The following is a 20,426-nucleotide window of genomic DNA, read 5'->3' as shown; positions in this document are numbered from 1 at the left end:
CTAAACCCCTCTATATGTTTGTCGGTTGTTTTATTTTTCCTTAAAGTCTGTTATTCTTGTGACAATTCCTATGTATTGATTACTTAGTAGTTAACTAAGTAGTTACTTAGTAGTTAACTACTAAGTAGTTACTTAGTTTAACCTCTTATCCGAAGGATGGCAACTCCGACAATGCAGCGCATCCCCAGCACTAATCTATGCTTTAGGAATTTCAAAATTTTAACTGTGCTTTGGACCCTAATCATAGAATATTAATGAACAGCTGTATAGAGCAGCACAATATCCTGCCGTCTGTCACACACCAGCCATTAATAGGTGTCATTAATCAGGATTCTCCAAAACATACTAAAGAATGTACTTTCCCCTTGTCTTTTCGTCTTCCTCACTGCTTAGATTTTTGGAGCTACTTCTAACACCTTTCCACATACACAGTACGACCCATCACATTTACACTATGTTCAATAACTTCCAGCATGTTTTCACAGATTTCCTTACATGAGTAACGTTTTGGAGTATGAATGGAAACGGTTCAATAGAAATATCCCAGCTGCTTGCGGGATTGCTGTAAGAAACATTTTCAACACTGCAGGAGGCCATGCAGCCTATCTTGCCCATGCCGTTACTACTCCACTGTGCTTTTTAAATCACTCTTTTAATTAATCCTGCGTTCCTCCATTCCCAATGTTTTTGCTTTCCAGGTGCCCAACCAGCTTCCTTCCAAATCATTCCATTGATCCAGCCTCAGTTGTCACTGACACTGAATTCTACATTCTAACAGCTCTCTCGAGTGAAGACATTCTCTCCAAACTGCCCCCTCATGTTTACATTTTGGGCACTCCCATTTGTTCTGGATGTTCAGCGAGTTGAGCATCACAGTCTGTCCTCAGCTGATTTCCGTGCAACTTCCAGCAAGAGTTTCTGGATGACAATCAGAAGCAGGAACCCGGGTTGATCTTTTTTCCTCCCTAACCCAGGAGCCATGAGGCCAGTTGCAGAACGTTAACTAAGTGTCCCAACTAAGATCATCTAACTCAGAATCAATGAGAGCTCCAAACTCTGGGGAAACCAGAAGAATTGTTTTTTACTGAGAAAGTTGTTACTGTCTAGAATGTACTGCTTGAAAGGGTGGTGAAAGCAAATTTGTTAATAGCTTTCAAAAGGGATCTGGATAAGTACTTAACAAGGAAAAATTTGCAGGGCCATGGGGTAAGAGTGGGGAAGCAACCCTACACCATCTGATGGATGGAGTATAACTCTACAGCGCAGCACTGCACAGAATGGATGAGATGCAGTGAAGGGAAGAATTAATGAGGAAGATAACATTCCCGCAGTTTTGTTGCACTGAGAGAAAAACAACAGAGCTTCAGCAATCATTGCCCCGGCCTCCGGGAAGAGCTGAGTACTTATTTAAACTGCATTAAGTGGGTAATTAGCTGTCTTAAAGGATTAAATATTTTTAAAAAGTTATTTCAATAAAAGTTGCTGCAGGCTGTGCTTTCTATTGAATGTGTTGGATAAAAAAATACTTGTGGTGTGTCAGAGGCTAAAGAGGGTTATTTGATTTTATAAATCCCATAGACCTTGAGGATTTTAATTCAGTCGATAAGATCCTCCTGTGAGTTTACACATTCCAAATCGACAGCATGCATTTTCAGTAAAATTAGGACCCATTTTGGGTAGAATATAGAAACCAGTTTCAAATTGAATCCTTTTATGTAGCAATTCAGAGCATCCAAAATGTGGCAAATAATTGAATTCTGCCTTGTCATTGAGGTTGTTTTTCTTTCGTATTTCCTACAAAAATATGGAAAACCAGATTCAAAATGGATTATTTAAGAATGTGCCAAATTCTGGATGCTCTTAAATGCTAGGAAAATAAAGTAATCTAGGGCCTACATGGAATTTCTACCCCATAAGCTCTAAACTGTACTATTTGGATCCACATTTACAGTTTTAAGGCTGAACAAGTCTTGTTTGCTAATGTAAAGGCTCTTCTAATGGTAGTTAAGTCCAAATCAGCACAGTTACCCAAACCAAATGAATGCTTTATTCTTCACTCTCACATGGAAATTTATCATTGTTAGCAGATTACTATCCTAATCTGAATCAAACCCAGTTTCAATAATTGGTACAACCATTTTATCTAGAGAATAATTTTGCCCTGGATCCTGTCATGTTACCACCATCTTTACCAAATAGATTCAAGAACCAATGTTTTATGTGCAGCTTGACTTGACGGTTGTGAGGAGATGTCAGATCCACCAGAGCTCAACGTCTACTGAACGTCAGAGGGAAGAGATTGCTGACCATGACTGAAAAAAGAGGCCCATAAAGGGTTCAATAAAAGTGACTCAAAGTCTCTAATGGGGAAATTCTGCTGATATCCAGCAGTACATCACAGCCATCTTCCAGGGGCTCTACTGTTTCAAGAATATGGATCCCTCAAGTAGATCAGTTACTAACAATATTCTCTGAAAGCACGTCTGAATCATTATTAGTGAATTACACTGTGAACTGCCAATGTTTAGATGCAGTAGCACAAGTTGACATTTTTACTCACAATTTATTTGCAATTTTCTACCGTCCTCTTTAAAGTGCTGATCATACACCAGAGTTACCTCGCCCACGTTTCAGCAATTGAATTCAAATCCTCCACTTCTATGTGATTTATAAAAGCAGGTAACCTTCTTTAGATTCTTGACACGCTGAGTTGTTCTTTATCCATCATATTCAATAGAAAGCAGTCCAGCCTGCAGCAAACTGATCATGTGTGTACCTAGTCAGTGAGTGTCAGTATCACAGCCACATGTGATCACAGCCTGACTGCATGTCATCACTCGACAATCAAACGCTTACACTTTCCAGCAGGTTTCACTCAATAGTTGATCACATAGTGAGAACCGTGACTGATTCACCTTCCTTGAAGAAAATTGTGTAGCAGCCTCTGTTAGTTTGCTTACGATCAGCTAACTGGAGGGTGAAGCTGGGTTCTTCCTATGTGCATGTCTCAGGACCACACTGAGCAACACATTTACTCACTGAGCAATCAAGAGAAATCTACTCTTTCCCAATGTTTTTAATCCAGAAAAGGTTTATCATCTACTGCAGTAATCTATGGGACAAATGTTTGTTTAAAAGTTACATAAGCAGTAAACCTCATCCCCAGCGTTTCTATGATCTGCTGAATGAGGTTTAACATGGTGGCCTGCAAGATGCAACTATTATAACCCCTTGGTGATTGGAAGGAACAAACAGCATAACATTGTTGCAGTACTGTCTAAAGAAGAGGGTGATTGCAACTCCTGTTCAACAGATGACATCTCAGCGAAGCACTACTGTGCAGAGGCGAAAGTGATGCTGACAGCCCTGTTCAGTCAATGCCAAGTAGTCAACGCTTGGCTCGAGTATTCTCTGGAAAGGAAATTCTCTTCTTTTCTACTATCCCTGCATAGATTCAGCACTGAAAGTGAATACTCCACTCATGGGAGCCTTTGGGGAAATCAACAGCATTGCTGAAGGACTGTGAATGAACTGTCTGTGTTTAGTATCACTTCTGTTGTCACTTACTACATCACTGGAGTATGAGGACAGTGAATGTGCCAAATGAATAGTTGGCTTAGTTTAGATAGTCCAGTCCCCTAAATAACGTTCAATTGGTGTGTTTGATTCAATGAAGAAGAGCACAGGCAGGTAGGAATTATGCTGAAGGTAGTGCTGCCGTTAAAAAAAAAATACAATTACAAGTGATAAACTTGCAGCAATGTTACCACACACAGCACAATGCAGGAACAAGCAGCATAAAAATGGTTGCAGTACTGTCTAAAAAAGAGGGTGATTGCAAGTCCTGTTCAACAGATGACATTTCAATGAAGCACATCGTGCAAAGGCGAAACTAATGCTGACAGCCCCGTTCAGTCAATGCCAAGTAGTCAACTCTTGGCTCGGGAGCCAAGAGACATCATGCGATTTCCTCCCAACAATCCCAACAATATCTCACAGAGTTTTGATAGGTAGTGGGCTGATGGGGTTGTGAGACCTAGTCTTAGAGCTTACAAAACCGTAATTGATTATAGCGGCTTCATCATATTGAAATATTTGTTTTACTCACAAAATGCACTTGATAGTAAATCCTGTGAAGCGCTTTGAGACGGCTCAATGACTTGATAAGGCGCCGGATCAAATGCAAGGATTATTATATTATAAATATTTCAAAACAATCAATGTTAATACTGCTCAGTGCAGTAACTGGTTTTGTAGCCAAACATAGCAGCCATCTGATACTGTGAAAAATTACTTTGCGCATGGGCAAATAAGCAGTGTGTGCAACCCACTCGAACCCAAGTTTGAGTGCATGGATCACAGGTGAGGACAGAATCAGGTTCAGCTGTCTTTTAAATAGTGTGCTGACACTCAAAAAGTCAAGAATGAAGCATAAATAATGGTTGAGTGGGTGAGGTCCTAGAGAGAGATAATACCTTATGGGCTCTGCTGGTAGGAGGGTGTGTGGATATCAGATTAACCTTGGCTGAAAAGTCCTCCCTATAGTCAAATAGCCAGCCAGCACTCAATATTGAGACTCACCCATTAATAATAGGCACATGAACAAGGAACCATGTGCCTATTATGTCCCATTGTTTGTAGGACAGTGCTGTGTGCAATTGGCTGCTACGTTTCACCCACAAAATTCACTTTACTGCATATTCTGTGAAGCGCTTTGAGACGTCTCAAAAGCATGATAAGGTGCTATACGACATGCAAGGATTATTATCATTGACCAGAGGGCATCAAGTACGCACAGAACTGTACTCCAGCACGTGCACAGAACTGTACTCCAGCCAAGTGCATCTTCAAGATAAGATGGGGAAAAAGTATTTTTTGAAGGCAGAGAATTAAAAAAGGAAAAAAAAGAACAAAAATATTCTGTAATATAGGGACTAATTACCTCACTCAATCTTGGTACCTGAATCTAAAAAACGTTGTGGTAGCCAGACAACGTAGCCACAAGACAAAGACACCAACAACGCCCAGAGAAGAAAAAATAATAAATAGCTATCATAGTCCAAGGACTGGTATTAACTGGAGAAGATGTCTGTGGAAAGCCTAATAAATACCACAAATTCCATGGGAGGAACAGATAGAAAGCTGATTGCAATGCTTCAAATACAGGACAAATTACACCTATCTGACATATCCTGATGAATTAATTAGGTCTTTACTATCTTGTCCTCAAAGGAATCCTAAAAATTACATTTTTAAGTCCCAGGTTAAAACTCTTGCAGAGGCTGAACTATGTGGAGTATTCCATGTTACAAATAGGGAAATATTTTCACATGTGGATTGGATCTTTCAGAACTTTAGCTGTTTTTATTCTCAACAATAATTTTGCTGTCCCCTAAATATCACCAATATGAGTCCAACTGATCTTTCCTTAAGATCATTGTTTAGTCTTCCTCGCCAACTGTCCATTCAATTAGGTAAGACAGTACCCAATGGGTCCATTACTGATTAAATCAGAGGTCAACCAATGGACATGGCTGGTGCCAGAATTTCGAGAGTAGTGGCCCAGTGCTCAGTAACCCCCATATACCTCTGTGCCAGAGAGATGTGTTCATTGCGACTGTAATAAGTCAATCTTACAGTTTACTCCTATTTTTAGCTTCTCTGTATTTTACTAATTAATGAGGATTTACCTGCTAAAAACTTTTTTAAATTCTTTTTTAGTGTGTCCAAATTTTGGTGGGTCTATTTTCATTCCCCATTGGTGATCAGCGCCAGCCTCCTCGTGCTTGCTTACCCCACCCAAGTGCCATTGTTCACGAGTGAGCATCGGGAGGCCATTCAACTGTAGAGGGATGTGACAGCTGAGCCTGACGTCTCCTCTGCCAAACATGCTAATTACCATTACAAGGGCCTGTAATGGACCAGGAGCAGAAACCCTGGCTGGTACCAGGAAACTCAGCAGACAGGAATTCAAACAAGCAAGCATCTAATGTGTAAGCTGTAGGTCTATCCACTGCATGATTGGTTGCCCCCCCGAGTACTTTTATTTTATTAGTGTGTCATTGTATTAAGAATAGCTCACCTTTAGGGAAGAAATGTGACTGTGTTGTAAATGTTTGCTAAACATTACCAGATTTTTCTTCTTTACATGTTTCCTGCAGCTGGCGAATTGTAACAACTGTGGTGCAGTTCCATAGTCTCCAGCAGCTCTCCAGGACTTTGTCCAAGTTCCCATTCTTCATCTGCCAGTCTACACATTGAACGTTAGCATCTACTCCGCTGTGGGGGGAATTAGAACTGAACCCAATCCTGTCCTCAACCAATGTGCACATGCAAGCACTTTGTAGCAAGGTGCATTGCATTGTAATGAGGAGCAGGAACCTTGGCTGATTTGCTTTCTTCTCCCTAGGCCAGGAGTACTAAATACAATTGCAGCAATCCAGTGCTGCTCTTTCTGATCAGTTAACTCAGCCCATATTGGAGAACCAACCTGGAACTTCCTGTCTTGTATGACTCAGTTCTACATAACCACCACTTTTAAAAGTCCTATTGAAAACTTTCAATCACTGTGCTGTTAGCAGAGCTACAATTTATTACACTTGCATGTGGTCTATATTGTTTAGTTACATATGAAATGGGGGGAAAAAATCACAGCAGTTTCATCGCTTGTTGCATCTGTAGTAGTGTATTTGGAAATACTTCAAGAAAGATACTGTTTTACAATAAAATACAAAATGCAGTATAATAATATTGTTTCAATAGAACTTTTACAAAATCTATTATACAAAAGTACCATTCCTCATGGTCTGTATATCTAAAAGACTTGGTTCTGTCATATTCATTGATTGTTTCAGACTTCAAATCAACTTTGTGGCATGAAGTAAAAACTCCAATATCATTAGCCACTTACCTGTCATATTCTTCAGCCAACAAAAAAAATCCATTAGTTTTATGGGTTCAACTTTCATTAAAAGTGCAACTAGAATAAATGTGCCTGACCATACTGTATAATAGATGCCAAAAGTTGGTCCAATTAAACAAGAGTGATTAATCTACCTCAGTAGATTTCATGACTGGCCTCAAAACAAACCCAGTCTCAAGAAATGAGGCTTGCATTTTTTTAAAAAACATACCTTCTCAAATCCCAGCCAAACATTGAACAAGGGAACTGTAATACATCACTCTTCACTCACAACTCCACATCAACATGTTGATATATCTTCATTAATTTCAATAAAACCAACCTTATGTTATGTATTAGGCTTTCTTAGCAAATGTAAAAGTAGGCTTGAAATCATTGTTTCCAGGTGCAGTTTGACTGTGCGAGAGAATGGTACATATTTTCACCTTGTATCACCTTGTATCTGATGAAAGTTTTAATTTCTTCTAACCAGCACTACTGCAGATTAGTAGCAAAATATCAGCCATGCTTTACCAGGCCTAATGTCGCAGTCTAAACCTCAACCAGAGAACAAGATTCTCTTCTGCACCAGATGGTTGAAATTTCCATTCTCAGCGTTAAACATAGTCATTTAAGGGTAACTTTGGTGGAATTGGCTTAACCTAAGATCCTGGTTTAACTTGAACAAGCTGCTGTGAGTGCACCTCATATTGTGAAGGACATTTAACCTGTAGATACATCATGACCGCTTCTCTTTAAAAGGCCTGAACATTTCTGAGAGAATGCAGCTAAGTGTTTGGCTGCAATTGTGAAATTGAATTAAAATCCAAGTGTATTGACCTTGAGAAGAAAGCAAAAACATGAGATTTTGACTGAAACACATTTTAACGGCATCTTAGATTTGAAGTGTACAGGTTTGATCATATTTGCATGCTGTTGTCATTAATCGTGATCTGTTTTGGAGGGTCACCTTTAAACTGGAAAATGTATTTTATATAATAGTGAGTCCATAGAAAACACACAGTCAGATTCTAACCTCATTTACAGATCTCTGACCATCCACCTTTTCAAAAGTGAATACACAAAGTTGGAATAATTATCAATAGCACTGACTCATGGATTGCTCCATAGCAAGTAAGGCTGCTCACTCATGGATCTGGGGAAACTGTATTTCCCAGTAGGGAGTCACTTCTCCAACAAAGCTGAGCTGAAAGCTAAGGAAATCTGTGGCACATAGGAGACAGGCTGTAATATTTCTCTCTCCACACAGACTTGAACCTGAAAGGTTTCTTTTTAAATAAAGGCTTCAGTCCACTTAACTCTTCAACACAATCCTGATTACTCAGTATTCATAGTTGACAAACAGATCCTTCCTTCATATTAATATTTGACCATTGAAACCTTTTTTCTACCATTTAACTCACATAGGTCAAAGTGGCTGAATGACAATGGAGTTGCCCGTTAAAATATAATGGGTCCAGAAAATCTGTTTTGCCACAAAAGTTCACAGTAGTTTGTTGTGATGTAAGCGAATGTGAAATACTTGGTACTGTAACAAAATCAATGAAACCAGAACGGGTCATTTATAAAATAATAACTATACTGTAAAACACTTTAAAAGAAAACTACTGTACGCATTGGAAATTGGTAATAAGTAGGCTTCTGATCTAACGTGTAAAGTCAGTTTAAAACTAGGACAGAAAAAAACAAACATGTAAAAGTTCATTTTTGTAAGTAAAAATGTTTCACTACAATGATTCACAGAATTTTCCAGAAAAAAAGTATAAATATAATCTTCTTACAGAGAATATGATTTTCAGTAAAAAACATATTTTACAAAACTTTTTTACTAAGCGCATAAAATCTATGCATTTTGAGCCCAGTATATTATACATTATTTTGGGGGGAGGGATACTGTTTTTACACTGGCGATCCATTCGACAACCTGTAATTGTATCTAACCAAACCCAGTTGAGCACACCCGCAATTTGCCAAGAGGCTCTTTGTCACCTGGAAATAGGCACAGATATGTTCTGTCCATTAGGTACTTCTCCGATGGATGGATAATATTTACCAATCCTCAGACTTGTTCATGAGTTTTGCTCCAAAATTTCATCAAGATTTAAGTCCTTCATCCAGTCGTCATTGCCAGTGCTATTTTTTATCAACGAGTCCAGGAAGTCAGAGTCACTGCTGAGCCCAGTCAGTGCACTGTCACCTTGTTGGCTAAGAAAGTCAAATCCCAAGTCACTGTTGTGATTTGTTCCCTGGTAACCTCTAGGGGGTTGGTTTGTGGAGGGAAAACTGGTTGAGGGCAGTGTTTGCACTGAAGGTGTCTGACTCAAGACGGCCAAACCTGGCGCTGACTGGTTCATTACAGACATAGCTTGTGGTTGAGGTCGTGGCTGACTGGCTCTTGTAGATGGCCCACTCAGTGGCCCCATTGTCTGTACGCTCATACCTTGATTCAATTGGGCCAAGGGTCGCATCTGAACTCCTGGAGCTATCTGGTTTGGTGGTACCATGGCTCTCTGAGAGAAATGTTGATTAGACATGTTGGGTTGTACAGATTGATTAGGGAAGGGAGGGTTACTAGAAAACCTTACATTGTGGCCCATTTGTGTCTGTTTTTGAGCTGCCTGCACCCCTTGGAGTGTCCAGTTCTGTGGGGCCATGTTGGAATTGGTCATCATATTTGAAAGTCTCTGTCCTGACATATTGATGTTTACATGGTTCAATACCGGTCTCATCTGCTGCTGAGAAATGGCAGAATTCGCAACAGACCCCGTGCCAAACCCCGACACTGTGGTGCCCTGACCTAACGTTGGCTGCCTTGGCATCAATAGAGTGTTCTGGGTCATTGCCATTTGACTTTGACTTGTGTGATGCTGCATTTGATTAACACTAGAAGAAACAGTATATCCACCCTGCTGGGAGGAAGATACATTTCCGTACATTCCAATATTTCTGTCACTTTGACTTCCTGAAATAGGAGGCATTCTTGGTCCTTGACTGCTTGGTGGATTCACTTGCAATAGGCTGGAGTTTGGAGCCATCACACGGTGATTTGGTGCAGGGTTTGACAGAGGCTGAGAGGAGTTCAGTCCCATTGCAGCAGCGGCTCCTGTAAGAATGATTTAAGGTGATCACTTTCCATCTCATAGTATACACTCAGGTACAGAAAACATAAAATACAATGATGATCAGAGGCTCGAAATTCCACCAAGTCTTACAACAACAACACAACAACAAGATTTCATTTATAGAGCGCCTTTCACGTCGGGAGGACGTCCCAAGGCGCTGGACAGTTGGGTCGGGACCCGAGCAGGGGGGAAATGGTCAGGGTGAGGGGAGGAAGGGGAGGGAGCGAGGAGGGGGGTAGAGAGTCGAGAGGGGAGCTGAAGGCACGGTCAAAGAGAAAGGTCTTGAGACTGGCCTTGAAGGAGGAAAGGGAGGAAGCAAGGCGCAGGCACTGGGGGATGGAGTTCCAGAGCCTAGGGGCTGAGAGGCTGAAGGCCCAGCCACCAATGGTAGGGCGGTTAGGGCAGGGGATGTGGAGCAGACCGGAGCCAGAGGAACGGGCTCGTAAGTAGCCTGTTAGTGCATTTTGCCTTAAGATATAATCATGTAGAATTATGGAAAATCCTTCAATTCACTTTTAATTTGGAAGTGGGGCTCTCTAATGTAATAATATACATATAGCAATTGATATAGCGCCTTATCACCTTGTCAAGATGTTCCAAAGCGCTTCACAGGATATACTGTAAAGTGGATTGACTGTGTATTTGTCTACAACAAAAAAAGCTTCCAAATTTAGATCAAATTCAAGAATTTTAAATGAGAATTAAGCTAGTATCCCGTGAGCTGGTAAGACCTCTGGATGAAACATTAATCTGAGGTCTCGTCTTCCTGTTCAGGTGGATATTAATGATCCCACTGCACCATTCTAAAAGAGAAGGGAGTTTCTCCCAGTGTTCTGGCCAATAATTTCACAAATTTATTTACAATTACAATCAATTTAAGGTAATCATATCAATTACCTTAAATCTTAACATATAAGAGACTAAAATGTGAGATTTGCAAAGAGGAAACCCTGCAGATAGCAGGATGTGTCTTGGGCTGATTTGCCAGAACTCTACACAGACACCAATCTCGTTTTCAACCTCAGTGAAGCTGGACTGTGAGTAAAGGAGGCTCCAGTAGGAGATTGGTGTCCAAGAGGAGTTCCTGTGAGGTGGCCTGAGGCACATTGGGACATCTGCAGGACTTGCTATTAGCAAATTGATTTGTGATATTGAAAATGACTACGATAAGTTGTACGAAGGACAAACAGGAGGCCGCAGCCAGCCGAGTGGAGGTGGCGGGTGGTGGAGTGGGGGATAAGCAGATCGGACAGGTATGGTGGTACAAGGGCATGAAGGGATTTGAAAATGAGTGAGAGGATCTTGAAATCAATCCGTTGGGTATTTGGGAGCCAGAGGAGCCTGGGAAGAACTGGTGTGATGGGGTATGGAGATTTGTGTGGGTGAGTATCTGGGAGTTTTTAATTGATTGAATTTTGTGTATGATGGAGCCGGGGAGACCAGCGAGGAGGGCATTGGAACAGTCCAACCTGGAAGTGACGAAGGCATGGACGAGCATTTCGGCTGCGTTGGTGTGAGGTATGGACGGAGGGGGCAATGTGACGAAGGTGGAAAATACATGTCTAATCATGAGATACAAGTTGTATTTGCTTTCTCTGCTGGAATGCAAGAAAAGTGAGATCAAACCCCACTGGAGCCCAGTGAATGGGGAGAGAGCCACATTGAGCAGCAAGCCTGCCTAGATGGAGAGAATTGGAAGGACCTCAAATGACCCTATGATTATACTATGAATATCACTACACCAGAGAATAAACTGGGAAATCGTTTTATATTGTGCTATGTGACCCACTGAAAGAAAGTAAATTTCAAACCGTAAATGTACTTATTCTGCTTTGATAAGCTCCCTCAAATGCAAATACAGTTTGCCTGCCCACTGCACTTACCGGGATATTGGTTTGGCTGAGGCATTCCAACCAGATTTCGCCTCTGGTCCTTATAATCTGGAGGCGGCCTTGTCAAATGACGGTTAAGCTGATCTTGTTGGTTCATTTTCTCCTAAAGAACACAGTATCAAAGGTCAAACATTAAGCTTCAAGAAACTGAGAAAGTTTGTGTTTTTTCTGCTGTCATTTTATTCTCTTCCTTTCGTTGTGTCTCTCTGGAAATGCACCTCCTTGAATGGGTGCTAAGAAACTACAGAATGAGAAATGGCCAATCAAGAGCCTAATGCGGCCAGGGATGAGGCTGACTGTTTGTTTTAAGCGCTATATAAGTGCAAGTTGTTGTTGTTTTCTCAGTGAGAGAATGAATAGAGACCGAAACAAATAACGTTTTTTTAAAATAGATGTAAGGGAGGAGGGGAGAAAAAACAATTTCAAAAGGCAAATGAAAGCATGATAGAGGCGCCCCCAAGCAAAAAGGTTTGAGAAAGATGCTGTACCGAGTCTGCCAGGATTTGCTGTCGAATAATTAACTGCTTCTGGTGCTCTATCATTTGCCTCTGCATGGCCTGCTTCTTCTCCATCAGCTGCTGCTTCAACACGGCCTGGTGGGAGTTGTTCATGTAGCTGTTTCCAGGATTTGGATTTGGGCAGGCATTGGAAGCTTGGCTTGGGCCCTGCCCTGGCCCCACCACAGAGTTCTGATCCTGAGGAAAGCAAAGTAAAGATAAGTCACTTCTTGTCCTGAACTTTACAAATTTCAGCACAGTCCAGAAAAAAAATCACAAAATATCATGGGAGATGTGGGGGAAGGTCTAAAATGCAACGGTTGCTCAATCGTCCGTCATTTCATTTCTAAAATTATTTTAGTGAGATTTTTACTTTATTTTTTCTTAAAACTGTAAAAAGAATCCTCTTCTTCGGTTTGCACCTCCCTATCCATCGTTCTACAGACAACACTGAGACCAGGCAACTGGCTCATAGACCTCTGTCATTATAGTTGTCCCCCAGTCCTACCTTATCAGTTCTTAGCACCTGTGTATTGATAACATGATCTAAAATCCCAGAAAAGGGAGACTTTTGGGGGGACGAACACATAAAATTGAGGGTAAATTCGCTAAAAATTTGTCACATATTTATGTTTTCCGTTCATGTTAAAGGAAAGCAAACGTTTTATTCACAGCACAACTCCAAACCTTTCCTTCACTCTCAAATCGTTTGCAACAAATATGATCAATTCTGGCATCAAGTCAGTACGTGGGTATCAAGAATATTACATAAATACATCACTGTGCTGTGGTCAACTGCACTGCCACAGGGCTCAAAGGTTATCTGTCGTCATACAATTTGCACATCAATCAGTTGGACTCAGATGCAAGAAAAAGTTGGAGAAATCATTTTCTTTTCCCCCAAGAAAATCAGTTTTCACTAAAACAAAATCCAAGTTTTCACAGTGGAAATCAATAAATTTCTTTAAAGATGCTGAAGTTTTCAAGATCTTAGAGAGTATAGATAAACTGAACCCTAATATTCTATCTATCTTCTATCTTTATACTATTAAACGACAACGTCTGTCTGTGCTTCAAGAAGGATCTCAATAACCGATTGACGTAGAGGCATGAATTATCGGAAAGGTCTTGCAGTAGGAGTGACATGGGCATATTTGGTTTCAGGTATTGTTCAAGAGTTATGACCTAAAATGTATTTCAGTTTTGAGTTTCTTGCTGCAGTTACACCTAGTGGCCACCAAGTTAAAGTGGCGCTGTGGCATCATGCGTCACAGGGCATCTCTGTATGTACGCATGCACTGCAGTTACACCTGGTGGCCGCGCTGGCTGACTGTGGCGCTGTGGAATCCTGGCAGTGGGAACAAAATAAAGAACACAGACGAAGCTAAGCCGCGGCAACAACAACAAAATTACATTTTTAAAGCGCCTTTCACATTGGGAGGACATCCCAGTGATTATAAATTATACATTTATATTTATCGTTATAAAGATGCCAAAGCGAAAATCAAACCTTTCAAGAATAAGTAAAAATGCTCAACAAAAGAGAGAAGGCCCATTAAATTAAACTGAAGAACAAAGAACAGCGCGGCTGCACTTCAATGCTGAAAGGACTGCAACAGTGTGCCAAAATGAGTTGCCCACTCAAAGAACAGCACCACCAAAATGAGTCCTCCCACAAGACCCCTCCCAGATGAGTATAGATGAAGATGAAATGTCTGTCTGTGTGTCTGTCTGTGCGTCAATCTACATTCCAAATTGGTTCCTTTGATTGTAAGAGTAGCTGCAACGGGTACAGCTAGTATTATAATAATAATCCTTGCATTTGATATAGAGCCTTATCATGTCATTGAGACATCCCAAAGTGCTTCACAGAATAAACTATAAACCGAATGGACTGTATATTTTGTGGGCGAAACGTGGCTGCTAATTGCGCACAGCAGTGTCCCACAAACAGTCGTGGACTGAGTGACTGAATTATTATGATTTTGAAGGGATTATTACCCCTGGAAAGTGATTCACCAATCGACTCAATATGTTGAACATGGCGAAATAATATGACGACGAAATGAGAGTCGAGCTCAAAGAAGGTAAGGAGAACACAGTTCAGATTTAATCGGCTTCATACAAAGATTGGTGGATCTCTACAACAGATGACCCAGGGAAGCAGTAAAGATGCATCCAAGAGGGAATAAGACAGCTATTTCATGAAGAAATAGATTGAGAGGTATAAGTGAGAGGAGGAGAATTTGCTTGCACGTTGGGACAGACTAGATTGACCCCAATGGTGTTTTCTGAACTTGTACATATCCACATTCCTAAACTCCATCATTGGCCAAAGTCTAATAAAGCCAGGTCCTCACACCATTCAACCTGCTCTCTTTGTCATTCAATTGAAATTCCAGATTGTGCTGTTGCCTTCTCAATTTTTTTTTAACTGGCCTCGATCCACTTTTGATAGAGAAGCATCTTATCCTCTGGGGAGCTTGCCTGTAAACTATAGTGAGGAGCTGTGAAGTCATTCTTGAGCTACATTTCTCCTGCTATTTTGGCTCAGAAAGACAGGACTACCACTACGTCACCCTAGGGGAGCATGAGATAGAAACAGCAGCAAGAAAACGTGTCGTTTTAGACACAGCAGTGTATTAACAGCAGCATTTCAATCACTCAATAAAACCTCTTCATTATTAATGCCTGAAAAAGTGGACAGCAAGTGTGCAAGCCAAGATTCTTTTTCCACTTAAAGGGGAAGTTTCCGCCACTGCTTTGCTAGTATCCCACTCCTCAGCTAACCCCCTTCGCTGGGCTGATACAGGTCTGCTGTGTATCCCTAACCACTTCATACCACTATTGGTGGCCGTCCCTTCAGCTACTACACTACACTGGTAGCCACTGGAACTTCACCTTTTCTTCATCCTCAAATGCCACCTAAAGACCTTTCTCTTCTATCGCACCTATGGTCACCTCCCCCTTCTGCCGTGCTCAGGATCAAACCCTGCCACTGTGCAATTATCCGAGACGCTATCTTGCGTGAGGGGTGCTAGATAAATGTATGTTGCTATTGCTACGGAATTCTGAATATTCTGAAAGTGGATCAACTTGTGTTGATCAGTTGCCCCTCATTACGATGTATCTGTTTTGAGTCTATGTGTTAAGCAGCCTTGGAGCAGACATTATGAGTGGGTATGTTGTTGGTGCTCTTGGTTTCCAGTTACGATATGATGTTGAAGTGAGTCGAGTACTTTGCTCTTTTTGCTCCCAGGGAACAAAAGCGAGACTGAAAACCAAATGAGTAGTCGCTGCCCTTAATAACTTTAGGACTACACAAACAATTCAGTTGAATAAACATTTGCTTTTCTGGTAATCCAATATTAATGAGAGTCAAGTTGACCGATTTGATAATCTGATATTAGGGTCTGATAAAGTAAAAGATTATATGGAGCTGTTAATAATAATAATCCTTGCATTTGATGTAGCACTTATCACATCGTTGAGACGTCTCAAAGTGCTTCACAGAATATATTGTAAAGTGGGTTGAGTATGGGGAGAGAGCGGCGGAGTAGGATTGAATTAGATAGCTCTTTTCAAAGAGCCGGCACAGACACGATGCGCCGAACGGCCTCCTTCTGTGCTGTTTAATTCTATGATGTATTTTGTGGGCGAAACGCTCTTGCCCTTTGTATCCAGCCAAAATGAACAAATTGCAAACAGCAATGTCCCATAAACAGCTAGGAATTTAATGACAATTAATCTCACTGGGAGAAACCCCCTTCTCTTTTGATTGGTTCCATGGTTTCTTTAACATCAACCTAAACAGGCAGATAGTTTAATTAATTCATCTCATTCAAAGGATGAGACTTCTGACCATGTAGCACTCAGCCATCACTGCACTGCCAGCCAAGTCCATAACCTGAAGATCCCCATTGTGGGGCTTGAAACCACAACTTACCGATCCAAAGGCAAGAGTGCAACCAAGTGAGCCAAGCTGGCACATTTGCCGTTCAGGTACCTGAAAGACAGTTACCACAAAAAGCTGCTGCTTGAGTTTGGAGTTCAACCACCTTGTTGAACTGAAGGCTTACACTCGATATATACGCACACACCACAGGGAATACAGACACACTCACAAACTGAACACACACATTACATACATCCCCATACGCTAAATACGGATACACCCCATGTACACCATACATACGCACAGAACGCACAGCCTATGCATAGCCTATATACATACACAAACACACATACAACTATTGCTATTATTACCAATTACAGTCTAAATTCTGAACCCTAGGAATCTCGGCTTTAGGATTTTATTTTTGCCAAAATGCAGCAAATCATTAAAGGATAACAGATTACAAGATATAAACCCTGACTTCTTTTTTTTCCATTGTAAACACAATAATTCATGTTTCTAAGTTAATTCAGAAACAGTCTGACTTGTCGCTTTTATTTTTATTGCTATTTTTCATTGGTCACCATATTAAAGTCAAAGACACAATATTTACCGACTGATTTGTCACTCACCATAACTTTGGGTTTCCTAATATTGAATTGCAAGATTCACAAAATGTTAAATTGCAAACAAGCAAAGTCTGAAAATAGCAGAGGAATTAACAACCCTGATTTGAATTTATGCAGCCCTTTTCAATTAGGAGAACATCTCACAAATGCTTGTACAGGCGGAATGGGAGCCTGGGAATAGTGGGAGAGAGAGAGAGAGAGATGGGGCCTCCATCACCATCAGTCAGCAAGCATTTTGAATTCTACTCCCCTAATCCCTAGAATTCCCTACCAAGAGCCCTCCATCGCACTATCCTCCACCCATTTGTATCTATTTTCAAGCCTTACTTTAAAACCTATCTCTTTAACCCTTGCTTGGGAGTCAGATCCCTGCTACAAAGAGCTTTGAGATATTATTCTATGTGAAAGGAGCAAGTTGTTGTTGCCTTTTACCACTCCCACACCACAACAAAATCCTGCGACTTGAGCAAATTCAGGTACTGTACGCAGGGATTTAACCAAGTGCCATTGGGATTTATTCACTGCATGTTGCAGGGCAGCGTCACAGCTTGTAAGCATTATATGAATCTAATGCTCATCGTTCAGCAGACACACAGTCCACACTCAACAGGGTTCTTGCTGCCTGCATCAGCAATGTCTTTGTGTTTGATTCCGCAGTTCTTCTGTAATGATTTTTGTTTTGGTCTTAAAACCTTCACCCTCCCACAGGTTTTGCGAGTCCCACACTGCAGCCTGGTTAACAGCAGAACACTTTTCATCCAATTTTGCTTTGGCATCACTTTAATATTAACATATGCCTGAAAATCAAATCACACTCCAGATCAACCTTTTTGTTGGCAAATTGAAACAGATCTTAAAAGGCCTCCATTTCACATTTGTCAGCCTGGCTCAGTTGGTAGTGCCTCTGAGTCAGAAGGTTGTGGGTTCAAGCTCCACGTTGGGACTTTGTACTCACCGTCTAGGCTGCCACACCAATGCAGTGCTGGGGAAATGCTGCGTTGTTGGAGGTAACATCCTTCGAATGAAACATTAAATCAAGATCCAGCCTGCCTGTTCAGGTGGACATTGAAAATCTCATGGCACTATTCAAAAAGAGAGTCGAGTTTCTACCAGGTTCCTGACCAACAATATATAGGTTCAACCCAAAGTGAGCTCTTCCTAACTTTAGCTCCAGTGAGCATAGTAAGGATTTTTAGAACAGCCTGGCCGACAACTGTAACAAAACCCACAGAATTCCCCTTGTCCTTGTAAATTCCAAACCAAAAAATTAGCAACAGATGTAGAGAAGCCTTTACCAGTTCAATCGCATACAAAGGGAACCATTTGGGATTCAGCGCAATTTCTTTCCATTGTTCGGGGGGAAAGAAAAAGGGCTTATCTTTTGAAGTTAAGTGCTCATGCAGGAACTGCATTCTAATGCTTCCCGAACCTCAGAGCCAAGTTACTGCTGCCGTTTCCACAGTCCCAGGATGTATTAGCCACAGCTGTCACTGGCCTAACAGCTTTGGTTAATGAATGCCTGTTCTGCAATAAACAGAGGCTGCTTGTGCTCTTCTTTCACTCCTTGGATACATTTATATTGATGATCCTGCTGCTTTTTATTCAGATTACTTCAGCGTTTTTAAGCATTTCATGTTCTCGGGAGATTTTTATTTTATAAAAAACCCACATCTGGATGCTGTCAGATGTGATTATTCTATCATCGGTTCCAAACTCCAACCCGTTATTTTACAATCTACATGTTTTTTATCATGATTCCAGTCAGGAATGAAAAATCAATACAGGAATATAAAATCAACACATTATTTTAATGTGTGGAGGAAGGAATTTACAAATTGTGGTTTATTTTTAAAAAGTTAAAACAATACTGTAACTGGACTTATTTTACTACTTATATTTTTTAGGAGGGTTGTGGTTAGAGCACGGTGTCTGGATAAAGATCAGGGAGATGGTCGCCCTGCTTCAGAGAGTAAAGCGTGAGCAGGGGGTAACTTCCTTCCAGTTATCCATTTGGCTTCAAATTCCTGGAATTTTGTATTTTTGTTGCACTTCTTTAAAGGGATATACTGGAAATGAGCATCAGAAACCTACATTTGCATAAGTTAGTGCTTGAAATAGGTATTAAGAGTTATGGTGAAAAGGTATTGGATGAAAGAATCTGCCAAGATCTTATAAATTGGTGGAATATGCTTGATGGGCTGAATGATTTCCTCGTTTTTCTATGTTCCTAGACACACATTCCAGGTTACAGGGGAGTGAAAGATCAGGTGTTTGTCTGAAGTTCCAGACTCCATGTGTGTGAAGGGGCTGGCTGGGTGCATGTGAAAAGAGACTGAATTAAGTGAAAGGGGAAAACAGAGGAGTCTTGTAATGGAAAAATATAAAGGAAAGTAGGTAAATGCCGGGAAGTTGAATTGCAGAGCTTGACTGGATTTTCTGGAAAGCTCCCAAAATGTAGAAGGAAACACTCAGCAGCAGGAGGAACAAACTAATGGTTCCTCTTAGCAAAACACTGAATGAAGCCTGGTGACATTAATATATAGACGAAGGGCACCATTCGTGAAGACTAAAGGACCAGAAAGTAAGCTTCAGGAGTATCATACCAAAAAAAAGAGAAAGTACTTAAAGCATAATTTCAGACCAACATTTCACCTAGTCTGAGTCTGTAAAACCATTTTGTCTTATAATTTGAGATTGATCAAATTATGGAAAATTCTTCAATTCAGTCTTAATTTGGAAGATGATTTGCCAAAGTTTCAAAAACAACAGGTTACCAAATTTAGACTGAATTAAAAATAAATTTTGCACAGTTCTGAGCAATCTTAAATTTTGAGACAATATGGTCTTGCAGGCTAAGGCTAGCTGGAATTTTGGACATAGTTTTGTCGGCTGAAAAGACGTAGCTTTTCCCATCAAACTTTTTGATCACTTTATTGAATATAAAGGTGAATATAAAGTATGTGATGTATCATGTCAGCATACTTGTATGATACATTCACATATGCTCTCATATTAAATGTTCAACTGAGTGTTAAATAAAGATTTAAAAATACATTCAATATGGTAACCATCAAATCAATGATGAAACATTACCCCTTCCCATACACTTTATATTGCAATGGTCTTTTCTAGTCCTGTTATCACAGCACATATTGCATTTTTCAGCTCCCGAAGATAAGTACAGGTGAAGCCTTTATTCAGGGCTCTATTTCCCAGCCTCCGGTGTGAATTATTATTTGAAAAACGTGTGTTCTAATTGTTTTTTTTGGTGCAAATATCATCAAGCATCAATAACAGGGTGTATGCTGTCCATTGGCAAACACCCATCTTGAACAATGTGGAATAAAACCACTCTGAAATGTAACTTCCCATCAACAAAAAAAGGACATCCGAAAGCTATAATCTCATGTTAGGGGTTGTGTCAGAAACTGGTCTTGTTTCACTCCAGATGTTCATCATGCTGTGTAAA

General features: G+C 40.6%; 1 protein-coding gene across 1 annotated transcript in view; it reads right to left on the bottom strand.

The window, feature by feature from the left end:
- Window positions 1–6,569: 6,569 nt before the first annotated feature.
- zmp:0000001236 (mastermind-like protein 2) overlaps window positions 6,570–20,426 on the bottom strand; it is a 226,838-nt gene continuing 212,981 nt past the window's right edge. The window contains exons 3-5 of the mRNA XM_007901941.2: window positions 12,425–12,631; window positions 11,928–12,039; window positions 6,570–10,025 (exon numbers count right to left, since the gene is read on the bottom strand). Coding sequence (XP_007900132.2) covers window positions 8,992–10,025; window positions 11,928–12,039; window positions 12,425–12,631 — 1,353 coding nt within the window. The 3' untranslated portion in view covers window positions 6,570–8,991. The remainder of the gene's footprint in view (window positions 10,026–11,927; window positions 12,040–12,424; window positions 12,632–20,426) is intronic.

This window comes from Callorhinchus milii, unplaced genomic scaffold (genome assembly GCF_018977255.1).
Source record: "Callorhinchus milii isolate IMCB2004 unplaced genomic scaffold, IMCB_Cmil_1.0 Scaffold4, whole genome shotgun sequence".
NCBI classification, from domain to species: Eukaryota; Metazoa; Chordata; class Chondrichthyes; order Chimaeriformes; family Callorhinchidae; genus Callorhinchus; species Callorhinchus milii.
This window is presented reverse-complemented; position numbering and strand designations above follow the sequence as displayed.